The sequence below is a fragment of the Orycteropus afer genome, unplaced genomic scaffold (assembly GCF_000298275.1).
Source record: "Orycteropus afer afer isolate SDZICR_OR568_19922 unplaced genomic scaffold, OryAfe1.0 scaffold00005, whole genome shotgun sequence".
Classification (NCBI taxonomy): domain Eukaryota; kingdom Metazoa; phylum Chordata; class Mammalia; order Tubulidentata; family Orycteropodidae; genus Orycteropus; species Orycteropus afer.
In genome coordinates, this window is record NW_006921592.1 from 4,471,917 (window position 1) to 4,488,506 (window position 16,590).

Here is a 16,590-nt window from a genome sequence, read left to right on the forward strand (position 1 = left end):
GTTCAAACCCACCAGCCACTCCTCAGAAGGAAGATAGGGCAATCTACTTCCGTAGTGATACTGCCTCGGAAACCCAAGGAGGGACCCAACTATTAGTTGGGTACGACTCAACGGCACATAACAAAAACAACAACAATGGTTTCTTTGTTCCATATGTTTTTCTGTGCTGAGTTCATTTTGTTTACAGATTTTCTTTAATTTCTTCTGTTGTTGTTTTAGTGTTTACTGAATCTTTTTGATTTTCTTCTTTATTTTGGTGAGAAGGTTTATAAATTTTCTTTGAGGTCACCCTGTAATTTATTCTTATCTTCCCATGTTTCAAACAGTCCATTCTGTCTCTATATTTTCTGGACTTCCTCTCAATGTGGATATTCTGGGATGATACCATTTATTCCTCTTTTGCTTTTAGTTGTAATTGTTTACAAATCTACATCTCTGCTTTTTATTTTCTGTCTTGTAGTTTTCTTTTTGATACTTCTACATCTGGGTTAATTTCTGGGTGATGTTATTGTGTGTCTTAATTTCAAGTTATTGTTTGCCATTGTTGATTCTTTGCCTGAAGGACCTCTTCTAGTATTTCTTGTAAAGTTGGTCTGGTTTTCACAAATTCCTTTAATTTCTTATCTGGAAATGTCCTAGTTTCACCACCTTACTTGAGGGACGTTTTTGCAGGATATATCATTCTAGACTGGAAATTTTTTTTCTTTTAGGATCTTATGTATATCATCCCTTTGCCTTCTTGCCTACATGGTTTCTGCTAAGAAATCAGAGCTTAGTCTTCTTGCTTTTTCTTCATAGGTAACTATTGGTTTTCATGAACTGCTTTCAAGATTCTTTCCTTGTCTGTGGTTTTGGCAAGTTTGATAATCATATGTCCGATTGATTTTCTTTTGGGATCATTCCTATTTGGGGTTCAGTGAGCCTCTTGAATCTGTATCTTCTCATCCTTTCATTGCTAGTTTGGAAGCATGAGAGTGCTCACCACCTGTCTCGAGATGCATTTGGTAGCAGGTAGGAGTGTAGGTGCAAGTCTCTGATTGCTGTTTGCATAGAACCATTGAGGTCAGGCTGGGCAAATGTTAGGTGCTATCTGTGTGGTGTCTGTCTCCCAGTGAGTAGGGTGACAAGTTTGGTGGGTATGGCTGGTAGAGTTGCCAGCTCCAACTAATGGGAAAAAGAAAAGAAACAAAGAAGAATAAATGGGGTGAGGAGAGGAAGAAAAAAAGAAAAGAAAAAAAATAATAAAAGAGAAAAAGGCAATGCATCATCAACAAAACTGAAAAAAAAAAAAAAAAGAGGGTGGGGGAGAGGGAAGAAATAAGAAGAAAGGAAAAAGAAATAATAATGAAAAAACAGTAGTGTAGCACTAGTACACTCCAGCTGCAAATATCTGAGGTGGCAATCTTACAGTGCTGCACCTGCTGGAGCACACGTCAGGATACCAGGGGTGTGCAGCAATGGGTAGGGAGCAGGGAAAGTGGGGATATGGGCTGGGCAGAACAATAGATGGGGAAGGAGCAGTGGAAAGGGGCTTTGCCAGCTCCCTGTGGGGCTCATCCCAGCTGATCACTGGGAGGTTGTGTAGGGTAAAACAAGCAATCACACCTCTTCAGTGGCTGGTCAATGGGTATGTGTGCTAGTACAGTCCTGGATGAGCAGAGTTGGTTATGTGATTCTTATCTCAGTCAGAATGCTGCTTGTGATAACTCAAAATAGTTGAGCTGTGTTAGGTCTATTGGCAATTCACCACTCCATTTCTCTTTGTTTGCTGTTTTCATTCAGTTTCTTATTCTAATCAGTATTAATCTACCTCTTTATCCTTTCTTTTGAAGTTCAGGGTTCCAGGATTGTTATCTGTATCTGTTTCACTTGGTTTGTTGGGTCTTTGTTGTAGATAGTCTGAATAGTATATCTACCTAGTTCACCACCTTGGATTCCACGTTGGCTGATTTTTTTTTTTTTTTTTTTGGAAGTAGAATACCAGGCCTTTATTCCTAATCCGTTTCACCCTGCAAACTCCACTGAAACCTGTTTAGCATCGTAACAACACTAAGCCTCCACTGACAGGTGATTGTGCACTGTTGTTGTTGTTGTTATTTGCCATTGAGTCAGACCTGACTCATAGCGACCCCTCCTTGGATTTCTGAGGTGGTATCACTACGGAAGTAGATTGCCCAACCTTCCTTCCGAGATTGTGCACTAGGTACATTGATTTGGAATTGAACTTGACATTTCCCCCCAGAAGGCAAGAATTCTACCATGGAACTACCAATGTTCCTATATTACTAATCTAATAAACAAAACAAAGCAAAAAACAGTAGCCATTGACTCTGACTTGTGGTGACCCCATGTGTGTCAGTGAACTGTGCTCTACAGGGTTTTCAGTGGCTGATTTTTTAGAAGTAAATCACTAGGCCTTTCTTCTGAGGTGACTCCGAATGGCCTCAAAACTTCAACCTTTGGCTAACAGCCTAACTTAGAGCATTAGCCATTTGTAGCATCCAGGGATGCACTATTATGGTATTCAAATGTTGATTATCTCCCCCAGGATATTTATTAACATGCACACATATAAGGACACACACAGACACACACACACACAAACACCACATTCTATATGAACTATTTTAATAAAATTACGAGATCCATAAAAATGATTTATAGGTTTAGTCTTGAATATTATAAAATGAGTCTATGGAAAAAATTTAAGATAGGTAATCACAATTCTTACAAACTCACAAGGACACCTAGAACTCAGAATTCCTTTATATTAACTGGAGACTTTTGTAGGGTAGGAAACCCTACAAAATGTTATTCTTCCAAATCTATAAAGCTGAAAAGAGTGATTCACTCTTATCAGTAACTTTTATTTATTCATTCACCTTTTTTTTTTTTTAAGGAAAAAGTAGGAAATTAGAAAGAACTAATTAATTTCTACCTTAATGATGATATTACTATTTCATAAGGAAGACAGGTCTTCCAAATTTCAGGGACCTGCAAATCTCAGTTCAATACTGCTCTTAGTTTCTTTTTCTCCGCTGCTGTCTCCTTGTATTGTAGCCCTTCCCTCACCATTCAGTCCTCAGCCTGACTCTGCCCTGCCCCCCACCTTTTGTTCTTTAGAAGACACTTATTAGCATTTGCAAATGTATGCTAATGACAATGAATTAGCATCTGCAATGTGAACAAAGGCTGTGGTAGGAATGCAGGGTAAAAATGTGTACAGAGTTCAGAAGCCTGCTCCCCACTCTTCCTGCTCTAGGAACAATGGTTTGCTTTCAATTGTTGCACAATTATTGAGTGTTTTTTTTTTTTTTTTTTGTCTTTCATTTTATTTGTTTATCCATGAAGTCTGACATCTATTCTTCTTCATGACTTGAAATATTGCAGAAATGCTGTGGAAGACAGAAAAATTCCTTTTTGCTCTACTCAATCCAAGGCTATAAGCGTAGCTGCCAAGGGTTTATAACACACATTTATATTTTCATCTGTTATTTTGGTGTCCTATTACTATAAAAGATTTTAGCCACAAAAGCTCACACATAAGAATGTATTTTTGTTTCATCACACTTATTTACAGTGCTTGCCCTTTATGGTGGTAATTGCAGCGTGAGAGCACACAGTCTGAATATATATTATGACAGAGCGGTTAAATAAGAAATGGCCCTGCCCTCCCCAAATAATCTAAATGCAAAGAAAAAGCAATATTCACCACTGGCAATTTTGCAACCACAGAGTACTCAAAATGCCTCTGTAAATAGCTATTTATTTATTGACTATGTATAGTTTTTTTTTTTTTTAAACTTCCAAACCACATAGTGTAAGAGCTGTTTTTGTTCTTTCTGTGGATCATTGGAGTCATGAAATATCTAATTGCAGTTTTTCACAAATACTCCAGCATGTAATTCGCCATTTGAGGAAACATATTTCAGCATATCATATTGCTCTCTCAGCTCAGGGGTGGTAGAATCTGGAAACATACCAGCTACCCACTTCACTCAGCCTGTGTTTAATTTTAATTTCATGTACAATAAAAGTAAAAAGAAAAAGCACGAGAACATTTAGTCTGCATCCCAATCCTCTCCTCCACATACATGCAGATTTATTTCTGTTGTAAAAGTATGGAACAGGGATTTTTATTTTGAGTGCATTTTCCTATTCTTTTTTTCTTTCTCCCCTTTCTAGTCTTCTGAGGGTTATTAGCCATCTTCTATCTAGGACCTCATGGCAAAATCTTTCTCCACAGATTTCATTCTGCTCCATTTGGTAACTACAGTACTTTATATTGTGTTTTTAATAAAGCAGGTACTAACAGCTATTTATTCCCTACTTCTTTGGGATCCCACCCAGAGCTTCAAAAAATGAACATAACTTAGGAGACAGAAAAAATATTGGAGAATGGGAGCTACTGTAACAGTTGTAGATTTATCCCTCACTTTCTTTTGCATGGACATCTTGCCAAAGCCAAAATTAATATTCTTTTTGCAATTTTATAACCACTAAGATTTAAAATAACTAATTAGTATTTACAAGATGTTATAAGGTTTGAAAATATGACCAATCTTTTTAGTATTTATTATACAAATTTCCATTAGGGATGTGTTTGAAGGAATGTGGCGTCCCTGTGTGGAGCTGAATGTATGTGGTCCATGGTTTTCTCCAAACTGGTCCTCATGGAAGATAAAGATGCAGGCACAAGCAGAGGGAATGTTAGCCTTAGGTCTGTCAAATTAAATCTTTTCCCAGATAACTTTGATTATATTTAAATCTAGCTGGTTTCATTCTGTTTTGCCCACTTCTGAAGATTTTAAAAATGTTTTATAGTTTATTTATTAAGGCATTTTGATTGATATAAGAACTAAATAAGTCTATACTCATTGACTTCAAAAATAATTGTGCTTGCTTCCATTATTTGAAGGACTTGAGATTGTTATAAACAAATGTGATGAGCATCTTCTTGTCCTAATCTTTCTAACAAAAGTAATGAAAACTGCTGGGATATTCTAAATCCGACTTAGTGTCCTGGGTAGATATTATCCTAGAGGAAGAAGAATCACTTCCCACAATCCTTTTTCAATAGCCTAGGCAATAGATTCTGTTTCCTTCTTGACATCTACTGGTGGTGTAATAAATGAATGGAAGCAGAAAGTTGTGTCATCATCTGCAGGAGAGATGATACCTCAACATGATTGGGTGACATCTCAGCATCCACGTAGCCCAGTGTTGGGAAATTCTTCCTTAGGGATAATTTTACCTACTCCTTTTGAAATATGATTTGGTTTAATTTTTGTTTGGAAATTTACTAAAGTACTAGTTGTCACTGAGTTGACTAACTCATTGTGACTATGCAGTATAGTGAATTACCTTCTAGCCAGAGTCTTGTGACTCCCACAAAATGATTGGGTGGGACTACACAAATAAGGTGTCTGTGCCCCACTAAAAGTAGTGGACAGCATGCTAATAATACAAAAAAGGCACGTGAAACCCTTCAGTGGGTGGGACCATGCAAATAAGGTGTGTGGAACTCTAACAAGAGGATTTGTCAGTTTTGCCATCCTGCTAGGCTTAGCCATTTGCAACACGCAGGAACTCATTTAGTAGAGTATATAAATGCTGGTCTTGGCTATAGCTTCCATGTATACTATTTTCCCTATATCATAGTCTACATCCCCGTCATTATTGTCATTGTTACAATAAAAAATAGCATGTTGACTATTGGATAGCATCAGGCATAGAATATTCAGAGCATGAAATTCACACAATGTCTATTCATAAGGGTACATATATCTCTCTATATATTTATATATAACATATATATTTATATATAACATAGTAAAGAGGCAAAAAAAAAAAAAAAATTTATGATTTCATTGATTTCTCTTCCCTCTCTTCTTTCTTTGTCCTTGAAGGGAGAAATTTCATGTTTGTGTTAAAGGACTCATGTCTCTCCTTCCTTATAAGAAAAAGGCAAATTTTACTTTGGAATACACCATTTAAAGGGAAAAAAAGACACCTTTATTTTCTAATATTTTCTAGCCTCTCACTTGAAATTTTTGTTAAAAGTATTGCTAGGATAAATTGTGGAAGGTAGTCTAGTTTTTGTTAACCTGAATTGTTTCTAAAATATGGAATATTTTCAAGTACAAGAATTCATATATAACATGTAGCAAAGACAAGAATACATTGTCACTTTATATTTATCCTTCTTTCTTTATAATTCAGTGTAATCCCTCATGCTTGTTGCTCATTGACTTCACTTCCTTTGCCGTATTCCTTCCTTCATGCCCTTACTCTCCCCACTCCTCTTTTTTGTCTCTCACCCTTTCTCATTTCAAGCACATTCTTCTGAATTGGTACACAGTGGATCCAGGGCCCAATATAAGGAGTATATCAGTAAGTTACTTACTCTCTTAACAAAGTCTCAGACAAAGAAGCATAGCCCCCAAACACCAGATACCTTAAAAAAGGAATTACTATCTTAATTTTTGTTGCTTGAGTAACATTATAGGAGGTTCATTACACAAGCTACATCATCATTTTCTCATTCTCATTGGATCCTTACCATCAGCATATTCTTTACTGATTTTTTTTTTTTGTAAAATTCTGTAGATACAATTTTTTTTTTTTTTTTCCACTAATGGAATACATGCTGAATCATTGAGTGTCCTAAAATTTTTGTTAGGCACGATGGATTTTGATGAATATTATGTAGGATACATATGTCCTATTGGACTCTGGTGGTAAAATAGATGGGATGAGGCATGGAAAAAATTGTTGTGTCTTAGCAGTGTTATTTTATTGAGTGAAACTTTTGAAAACATTGAGTAACGCCCTGCACTGGCTGCACATAATTTTTGTTTGAGTCTGTTTCTTCTTAGTGATGTGTTCTCTGCACTGTCTTCTGGTTCCCTTAACAGGTAAATGACTTCCAACCCTATCAGAGCTGGATGTCATTAGGCACACTGCTGGCTCCTGGCTTGTTCTTAATAAGAAAGAGGTCTTTATTTCACGTAGTAAGATCCCTAATGAGAACAATCTTGAAGACAGTTGGTCATATCTACCTTATTATTACAGTTCCACATTTTAAAACTGTTTACAATGTCAAGGTCAGTAAGGAAACACAGCAATCAATGCCACCATTTGACAGAGTGCCTTCCAGTTGTGTACCTGTTGTGCCTCTGTTCAATGCAGTCTTTTCCCTCCATAGTTGCATTGTATTCTACAACTGCTTAGGGATTACTGAGGAGGAACTGGCAAAAAATTAAGTGACAGTTATATATGCCTGTGGTCATGAAGTAAGTCAAGGACATATGCTTACACATTGTGGCTGAAAATAACTTATTCACTTGATTATTACCTAATCTTGAACACCACACCTTCCCAATAAACACAGGAAAGAGTAAATATACTTACAAGCCTCATCTCACTGAGTAGAAGCCCGGAGAAAAAGGATTTAGATAATCACTCCTCCAGAAAATACCATCTCATACTGACCTCTCACCCCAGCAATATGATGCTGATAAAGTTCCCTGTTTCACACAGTTATGAAATTCTCTGTCCCAATGCCAACAAAAACGTTAGGTGTGTGTGTGGGATACCCAAGAAACCTCAGAGGCAGGAAATATAAGTGGTACTTATATGTACCACAGGTAACAAAAGGAATATAAGACATTATTTTGACCTCTATTTCTGTAACTAGCTACCACTCCATTTATTTGTTTCCCTGTGCAGCAAAAATATATATATATATATCTCCTATTCCTCATTTCCCATTCACTCAGAGCTGCTCTAATTCAGGCTTTTGCCGACAGTCCTTCACTAAATCTACCCCTTCTAAGGCCATTATTGACCTCCACATTGCCAAATCCAGTGGTCAACTTCCAGTCTTATTTGTACCTGACATAGCAGCCTATGACACATCCCCTGTTGCACATCACTTGCCTCCCACAATCTCTTGTTTTTCTCATTCTCACTTTCTTTGTTGGTTCTTCTTCGTGTGCTCCCAATTTTAGAGGTTCCTTTTTCTGTTTTGTTTGCACACTTTCTTGGTGATCTCACCTAGTTTTATGGATTTAAATGCCATCTATATGTTAATAATTCCTACATTTATATTTCTAGGCCAAGCCTTACTTCCAAACTCCAGACTGAAATCTCCAACTTCCTATTCAACGTCATACTTGGACAGCTAACAGGCATCTCAAATTCAACATGTCACACTTCTGATCCTCAACTCCTTCCCCATCTAACCTACTCTCCCTATAGCCTTTGTCATTTCCTTTCCTTGCAACTCCATCCTCTTAGTTGCCCAGGTCAAAAACCTTGGGGTTATCTTTGATTCACCTCTCTCTTTCTTTCATACCTCACATCCATATCTCACACTGTGTTTTTTTAGCTCAAATTAGGAACTCTGTTTGGTATGGATTAACACCCCTCTCAGGACAGTTCTGGTACCATAGTGCATAAGGCACTTGACTGCTAACCAGAAGGTTAGCAGTTCAAACCCACCAGCCACTCCTCGGAAGAAAGGTTGGGCAATCTAATTCTGTAGTGATACTGCCTCGGAACCCAAGGAGTCTCTGTGAGTCAGGTCTGACTCTATGGCACATAACAACAACAACAACAACAACAGGACAGTTAATCTGAGGTGAAAGACATCCAATTTGTATGAGAATGGTAGAAACTAAAATAAGGGCATACCAGTCCTAATTCCTCACACACAAAAAGGAACTGAGGAAAACACACACACACACACACACACACACACATCTGATAAACATATCTAACAAATTGTTGTTATAGCCCAAACAAAGTGGACTATAAGAATCTCACACCTACTCTCAGATCTCATCATGGTAAATGCAGCGTGTTGCAAGACTCCTTAAAGGCAGCAATATTTTCTTTTCTGGAGTCCCTGGAGGCAAATAGTTAGCATGCCCAGCTGCTCACCAAAAGGTTGGGAGGTTCAAATCTAACCAGAGTTGCCTTGAAAGAAAGACCTGTAGGTCTATTTCCAGAAAATCAGTCATTGAAAATCTTCTGGAGCACAATTCTACTCTGACACAAATAGGGTCACCAAGAATCCAAACCAACTTGATGACAACTTTTTTTTTTTCTTTTTTAAATGTTCTTTTCCAGTCTACAAACTTCTGTCCCAGGGCATTTTTCTCAATGATTGACCCCTTTCTGGACATATATAAATGCTAACTGAATAAATGAATTTTCAGTTTCTAAAATAACGAGCTAATGTGACAACCACCACTTCAAGGGCCAAATGTGGATCAGAGAAATAGGCAGCATCATTCAACAGTTACCCCCACATGGCCACTCTGTGATACTGAAGAACCAGAAACTGCTTTCAACACGATAGACTGAAAAAGAAAGCCCAGAACAATATCTACTTTTCTGAAAACTCCAATGCCTCTGAAATGTGACATTTTGCTGTTGTTTCCTTTTACTGTTTTTAATTACTGTGTCTATTTGCATGGAATGAGGATCTGGGTTGCCTAGGAGTTCATCTGCTCCTATTGCATATTCCTCTCTTAAATAAGCATCCTTCTTCAGCACATAGTTTTGCTTGTTGCCTCCCATTTTGACAGTACCTCCTCTTTCTCTCCTTACTGTGTCATCCTATCCCTCTATGGCATAGAAGGTTATTTTTAAAGTCCATAATCAATAGACTTTGAGGAACAGCCAAAACATGAGGGGGTCATATGATCAGGAATATGCAATAGGGATTGCTGAGAGAAGGGATGGCAACAGGCCATTCCAAAAATTGTCTCAGGAGGGAAGGACAGTCTGTAGCTACCATTTAAAGAGTTTTGAGACTTCCTTTGCACAGGCTTCAATCCTGGAGAGATTTCTTAGCTTGTTTTCATACCATTACTTTGAGATGAAGGGGATGTAGACCAGTCTTGACAGTTACTTTTCAAGCCAAATAATTTTCTGTTAAATCAAACTTGGTTTGAGGATCTTGGCAAATCTTTAATCTCTTAATCATAACTCAGTTGCTTTGTCCTTGAGGCTGATGATACCTTTGCTGAGGATCTGAATAAAAACACCAGCACAAATATTTTTTACAATAGCAACAAAAATGACTCTTCCATCATCTGACTCAACTGGTCAAAATCCTCAAGCCTCACAACTGTCAGACAAAGGTATGTTGTTGAGCAAAGAAGGCACTTGAGAAGAATGTGGAGATTTTTATGCACAGACCAGCATCCCAAATAGAAAGACAATTCAAAAAGGGAAGAGGCTATACCTGCAAAACCCTACCTTACATCACTTAGAACATATAGCTCTCTTTTAGCTCTCCACTTGCAACCAGAGATGTCTCCTCTTACGGGTTTTTAGATTTTATTTTAATGATTGTTTATAACTGTCCTTCCTGTTCTAGAGAAACATGATCCATGACTCCAGCCCTGTATTTTCTTTCTCCTGGTTATTAAAAAAAAAATTGATTTGTTGTTCTTTTGACTTGGGATATTTTATTCTGCTATTTTTATTTAATATATAATCCTTCTTGAAGATTTGCTTTTATTTTTGTTCATTTAGTAGTATTTTTTCCCATTTCATTTAATTAACTTTACATAATCATAGTCTAGTGAGTTGATCATTACAAATCAGTATAATATATTTTCCAAATTTTTAAAAACTTCCTCTGGCCATGCATGTTGTGGAATAGACTGGGTGTTGGCATTTGCTATTTGTTCTCAGCTGTTTCTTTATTGTACACACTGATATCCTCCTCCAAGGCTAATCTTATGTCATTAAAATGCCTTCCTAGGGAATTCTTTGAAGAAACTTGGTGGAGGCATTAATTGCAAATAAAAGACCATGACCTATTGTTGAATATGGAATTTCTTCTTAGAAGTGCCTGCTTTCATTATTGAAAACTCTCAGTAGTGACATAAAGATCTTTGTCCTGTGCAGATGCAGTTACAACCAGCAACAGAAGGCATATGTCCACTCTAAACAAAAGAACATTTATTTTCACATTATGTGGCTGAGGTCGAGTGATAACATTTTTGCATATCCTAAAACTTTTTATGCAGATGTTGCTTAAAGGCAAAATATGCTTTTTATAATAATGTTCTTTGTGAATAGAATTTAAACTCTTGGCATGTGTTGTCTTTTCAAAATGCCTGTCAAATTCTGAATAATAACCTTTGACAGTGTGTGAGCAGAAACAAAACCAGAGGCAATTTCCGCTGTTCACAGCAGCAATGTTAGCTCTGCCCTCCCTTTTTAATTTATACTTATTCACTTTAAAAAATATATAATAAAATTAATATGTATAAACAACTTAGTACACTATGGCTTTTAAGTCATAGTGTAATTTTCACCATAGGGGCTATAGTGATGCAGGAGTAGAATGTTCACATTCCACGAGGGAGACCAGGGTTTGTTTTCGGCCAATGCATTTCATGCACAGCCCCCACTCCTCTGTCAGTGGAGACCAATGTATTGCTATGATGCTGAACAGGTTTCAGCAGAACTTCCAGACTAAGATGGACTAGGAAGAAAGGCCTGGCAATCTACTTCCAAAAATCAGCCAAAGAAAACCTTATGGATTTCAATGTTCTGTTCCTCAGCTGATCATAGGGATGGCACAGAACTTAACAGCATTTCAAGCTGTCATGCACAGGGTCACCATGAGTTGGGGGCCTAGTCTATATCAGTTAACAACAGCAACAATTTTCACCATGGTGAGTTGCTGAGCTCTTATTTCTGGGTGACTGACTAAACCAATGAAGGCATGATAGTTGACAAGGGAAAAATAAATCAGCCAATTAATATATTTTTCTCATATTACTGTACAATTAAAAAATTATAAAACTTTTTTATGTCTTTACAAAAATGGAACAAAACTAATGACAAGATGCTGTACAAGTTATGGGGTAAAGAATAAACAGAAGACATACTATTAGTCTTGGAAATAATAGTGAAATCGTCTGTCTTGGCATTGTCAAGGCAAATCATATATTGAGAAATTTAGAGTTTATCAATATAATATGTATAGAAATAACTGAAATAGAAATAATTGGTCTGTAAGCATTTTTTTTTGAAAGACTCTAACACTGGACAACTATGAGAATAATTGTCTATTTTAAACTAGTTAATTTGGTTATAATAACCAAATTGGCCTGTGGTTGTGGAGATAGCTTTACTGACAACTCAATTTATCATAGAATGAAATGACCAAGCGTACTCCAAGTCTGTTTATTGTAATATAGTTTTATTTTGGTTGAAGTTAATTTGAATTGTGCTGACAGGCTCATAACTGCTATGTTTTACAAATTTGTGAAGGCAGCGAAGCAGAGAAACCTGAACATAACCTCGTGTAAGATACTGTAATGGTATATTGTTATGAAATAATACATATTTTGATAAGTTTATTGAAAACCATTTTTATTTACTGCACAGCAAACATTGTGATAAGATTAATAAACATATAAACAAGGGACTGACAACTGTGTTAGCAATTAAATAATTGCTATATTTGTTTTTTCTTCCACAGTACAAATTCAAGTGGAGGAAGAAGAAGATGATACTGAGGACAGCTCAAGTAAGTGGGGATGGGCCTATGGGGCACAGTTCTGTAGATATATTTCCAGTGGAACTGTATCAGATTACCCAATAAGAAGGCAAGCATGGGTTTACTTGTGCTTACTTTCTAATCTGTAGTGAACAATGTCACAGTTTTTCACCACTGCAAGAACTCTGCTTCTAGGTGTGGCTGGCGTCTATCTTGCTCCCACTCCACAGCCCTTTCCTACAGAGTCAAAGCCTCTTGAATTTACAATCCCTGACAGGGGTAGAGTGTCCACAGCTAGAGCTTACTTGTGCTTATTTATTACCTGTAGTGGACAATTTCACATAAGTTTCACTACGTGTTGTGAAAAACATGTGAAACTGAGATATGGTGAAGGCCCTGTGAAATTATTCACTACATATTAGTAAGGAAACACAAGTAAGCCCATGATTCCCTTGTTTATTGCTATAGAATAGAAGTGAACTCGGTGGATTCATCTTTTTATTTTGTGGGATGTGTGTGGATGGTATTTGATGGTTTCAGAAAAGAGATTAAGTCCAGTGAATTGAATCTCCACTCCAGGTTCCATTCAGTCAGCACACACATATACCAACTGTCATGATTGAATTGAGTCCCCTCAAAATTTGTGTCAACTTGGTTGACATGATTCTCAGTGGTTTCGAAGTCATGTAATGATGTAATGTGGCAGATACTAAATGATACCCCGTGATGTGGCCGTATGTGATAAGCTGATCAGATGTAAAAGAATTAAGATTAAGGGTGGGTTGCAACATTATTAGTGGTATCACAGCCCTGATGTGATATAAAGGGAACTTGTCTGGAGTGTGGCCTGTAAATACCTTTTAGTTTACAAGAGATAAAAGGAGAGAGAAGGGAGCAGAGAAGGGTGACCTACTACCACCAAGAAAGAGGAGATAGGAGTGGAGTGCATCCCTTCGACTCAGGGTCACTGTTCTGGGATCCTCCTGGGAACAAGAGACAGAGAGAAAGTCTTCCCTTAGAGCTGGACTCAGAGTTCTAGTCTCCTAGACTGTAGGACAATAAATTTCTGGTTGTTAAAGCCATCCACTTGTGGTATTTCTGCTATAGCAGCACTAGAGAACTAAAGCATGACCCAACTCATAAATTGCCCACAATTACATAGATGATAGCCAGAAAATTTTGCTTTTAAAATTCAATCCTGTAAAAAGCTTTGGTCCTAAAATCTTTTCTGGAAGGCTGAATCGCTGTTTCAACTGAACTGATCAGGTAGTCCAGTTAAAATAAGTGAACTAATTCTTTTGTACTGAATTCATGGGTATTTTGACCAAATTGCTCTCTTGTTTTTACTTTGTGTAGGCTCAGCTCAAGGAGCACTGGTGTTACAGTGGTTAAAGCACTGGCCATTAACTAAAAGGTCTGCAGTTAAACCTACCAGCTGCTCTGCTGAAGAAGGACATGGCAGTCTGCTTCTGTAAAGATTCCAGCTTTAAAAACCCTATGGGACAGTTACACTTTGTCTTAGAGGGTCTCTATGAGTTGGAGTCGACTCCATGGCGATGGCTTTAGTTTGGTTTTGGTTAGGCTCAGCTCAAGAGCCTGAATTGTGACCCTTCTTGCAGGTGCCCCGCCCACTCTTGGACTGGAATATGTGAAAGATCATTATGTGAGCAAAAACTCTGATTTAACCAAAACTGAAAGAAAGGGTAGCATCTAAAGAAAAGTTCAATTAGAGGGTACATTGAGACTACCGATTTAATATCCTAAGCAGAATTTTACAGCCAATGACGTTAACTATGCCATTTGCTTTCATTATTTATTCCCTAAATAAACCAACCCAGAGTTTCACACAAATGCTTAATTCAAAGATTGAATTAAGCCAATTCCAAAAAGTAGTTTTGTATGCAGGTCTGCATTTAGTAGTCAATCATAAAATGTTCATTTTTAAGAAGTTGCGTATATGGAAACTAGTTAAATTATGGTAAACTCAGTATCATCACTGGGGGGGGGATGGGGCATGCAGACCACACTGGGTGACAGTGTCAGAGGGAGTGACACCAAAATGACTGGCTTTAAAATATTTGTGCAGGGTTTCAGCAGAAATTTATTACTTTTTATAAAAATATTCCTACTGTTAGTTTTAACAACAAAAACATTTTTTTGTAAGCCCAGCTTAGATGTATACCTATAAGGCTAAAATTATGCTAATTTACTTTTTGAAACTTCTAATGCATTCTGGTCAGAGCTGTCATTATTACCCAATTGTAATGACTTTGAATCACGTGGTTCCATTTGCATGTGTTACAAGCACACGCTGTTGTTTTTGTTGTTGCTGTTGTTTTTGTTGTTGCCGGTGTTTTTATAGTCACTGATTCTGTCAAATTTTCTGGTGTTGCAGCTATAATATTATAATTCATTAGTATTTGTGAACTATAGCAATAACTTTTTTTGAGAATGAAGCAGTAATTCAAAGAAAAGAAGGATAAAAATCAAAACAGGCTAATGCTTAGTTACTAATAATGCTATCACAAATAATGTAATTTAATGTAGAAAGATTTTACAAAGCAATTTTGTTGCTAGTATTCATATAATTTAAGAAATGTTACACTTAAACAATTTACAACTATATTTATCACATACTATTCTATGATTAAAATTGGTAGTAAACATTGCTAAGGATTTCATATGGTCTGGTAAGGGAAGAGGTCTATTGTGGCAGTGGTGGGGAGGGACACCATGAATTGGAACTGGGTGATACCAACCTTAGTGATGCCACTGGGACAACTGCCTTTTTGTTTCTAAATGGCAATAAAAAACAAACAAACAAACAAACAAAAATCCCACCAAACTCACTGCCATAGTGTCGATTTTGACTAATAGATAAATTTAATGGTACACATTTCAACCACAATGGGGGGTGTGGCTTGTGCCATCAAGTCAATTTTGATTCGTGAAAGACTAGATGTGAAAGAGGAGAACTGTCAAGGGTTTTCTTGGTTGTAATCTTTACGGAAACAGATCACTAAGTCTTTCTCCAAAGGAGCTGCCGAGTGGGTTCTAAATGCCAACCATTCAGTCAGCGGCTGAGTGCTTAACCATTTATGCTGCCAAGAAGGGCTCAGTTCAACCTTGGTCAAACTAGACAAAGAAAACTATGAGAACATTTAACAGTTTAGTCCCAATATAAAAAGTAAGAGTCCCTGGTGGCACAAATGGTTACAACTTGACAGGTAGCCAAAAGGACGGAGTCTTGAATCCACATGGAGACACTTCAAAAGACAGACCTGGAAATCTGTTTTCAAAAGCTCACAGCCTTAAAAACCCTATGGAGCAGGTCTACTCTGCACACATGGGGTTGTCATGTGTCAGAATCAACTCAACAACAACAATACAAAAAAGTACTGCAATGCAGAATCTAAGTGGCTACTTGGAGTCCCTGGGTGGTACAAACTGGTAATGCATTCCACTGCTAACCGAAAGGTTGGAGGTCCAGTTCACCCCGAGATACCTCAGAAGAAAGACCTGGTCATCTGCTTCTGAAAAGCCAGCCATTGAAAACTCTGTGGAGCACAGTCCTCTTTTGAGACACCTGGAGTTGCTGTGAGTCTGAACTGACTCATCGGCAACTAGTGTGTTAAAGTGGCTGCTTGAGTTCCTGAGTTACATGTGGGTGAAACTGTTTCTCAACTCTTGTCAAACTGTTGTCATTTTCATTAGTAATGGTTAATGTGGCTAATAAAGGTTGGATCAATGTTCAGAATGCCAGAATTGGGTTCAAATAACATAAAACATTTGACACAATATGTACACATAAAATTTGTTCTTGGTTTTGATGAGAGAATTTTGTTTTCAAAACTCAGAAAAGTTATCCTACTGGTTTTTCCTCTATCTCAAATTAGTGAAATATGTAATATTTAGATGTGAGATCTAAAATATCAATACAAGCATTTCAATAAGTAGTGTTAAAAGACAATTCTAGAAAAGGTGAGATCATGACATTCATACATATGTCAGACATAATCATGTTTAACTCATCAATGAAGAAACTGGTGAGGTGT

General features: G+C 37.2%; 1 protein-coding gene across 1 annotated transcript in view; it reads left to right on the forward strand.

The window, feature by feature from the left end:
- The window catches only part of TMC1 (transmembrane channel like 1), a 259,470-nt gene that overhangs the window by 72,085 nt on the left and 170,795 nt on the right, over positions 1-16,590 (forward strand). The window contains exon 4 of the mRNA XM_007939572.1: positions 12,518-12,565. Coding sequence (XP_007937763.1) covers positions 12,518-12,565 — 48 coding nt within the window. The remainder of the gene's footprint in view (positions 1-12,517; positions 12,566-16,590) is intronic.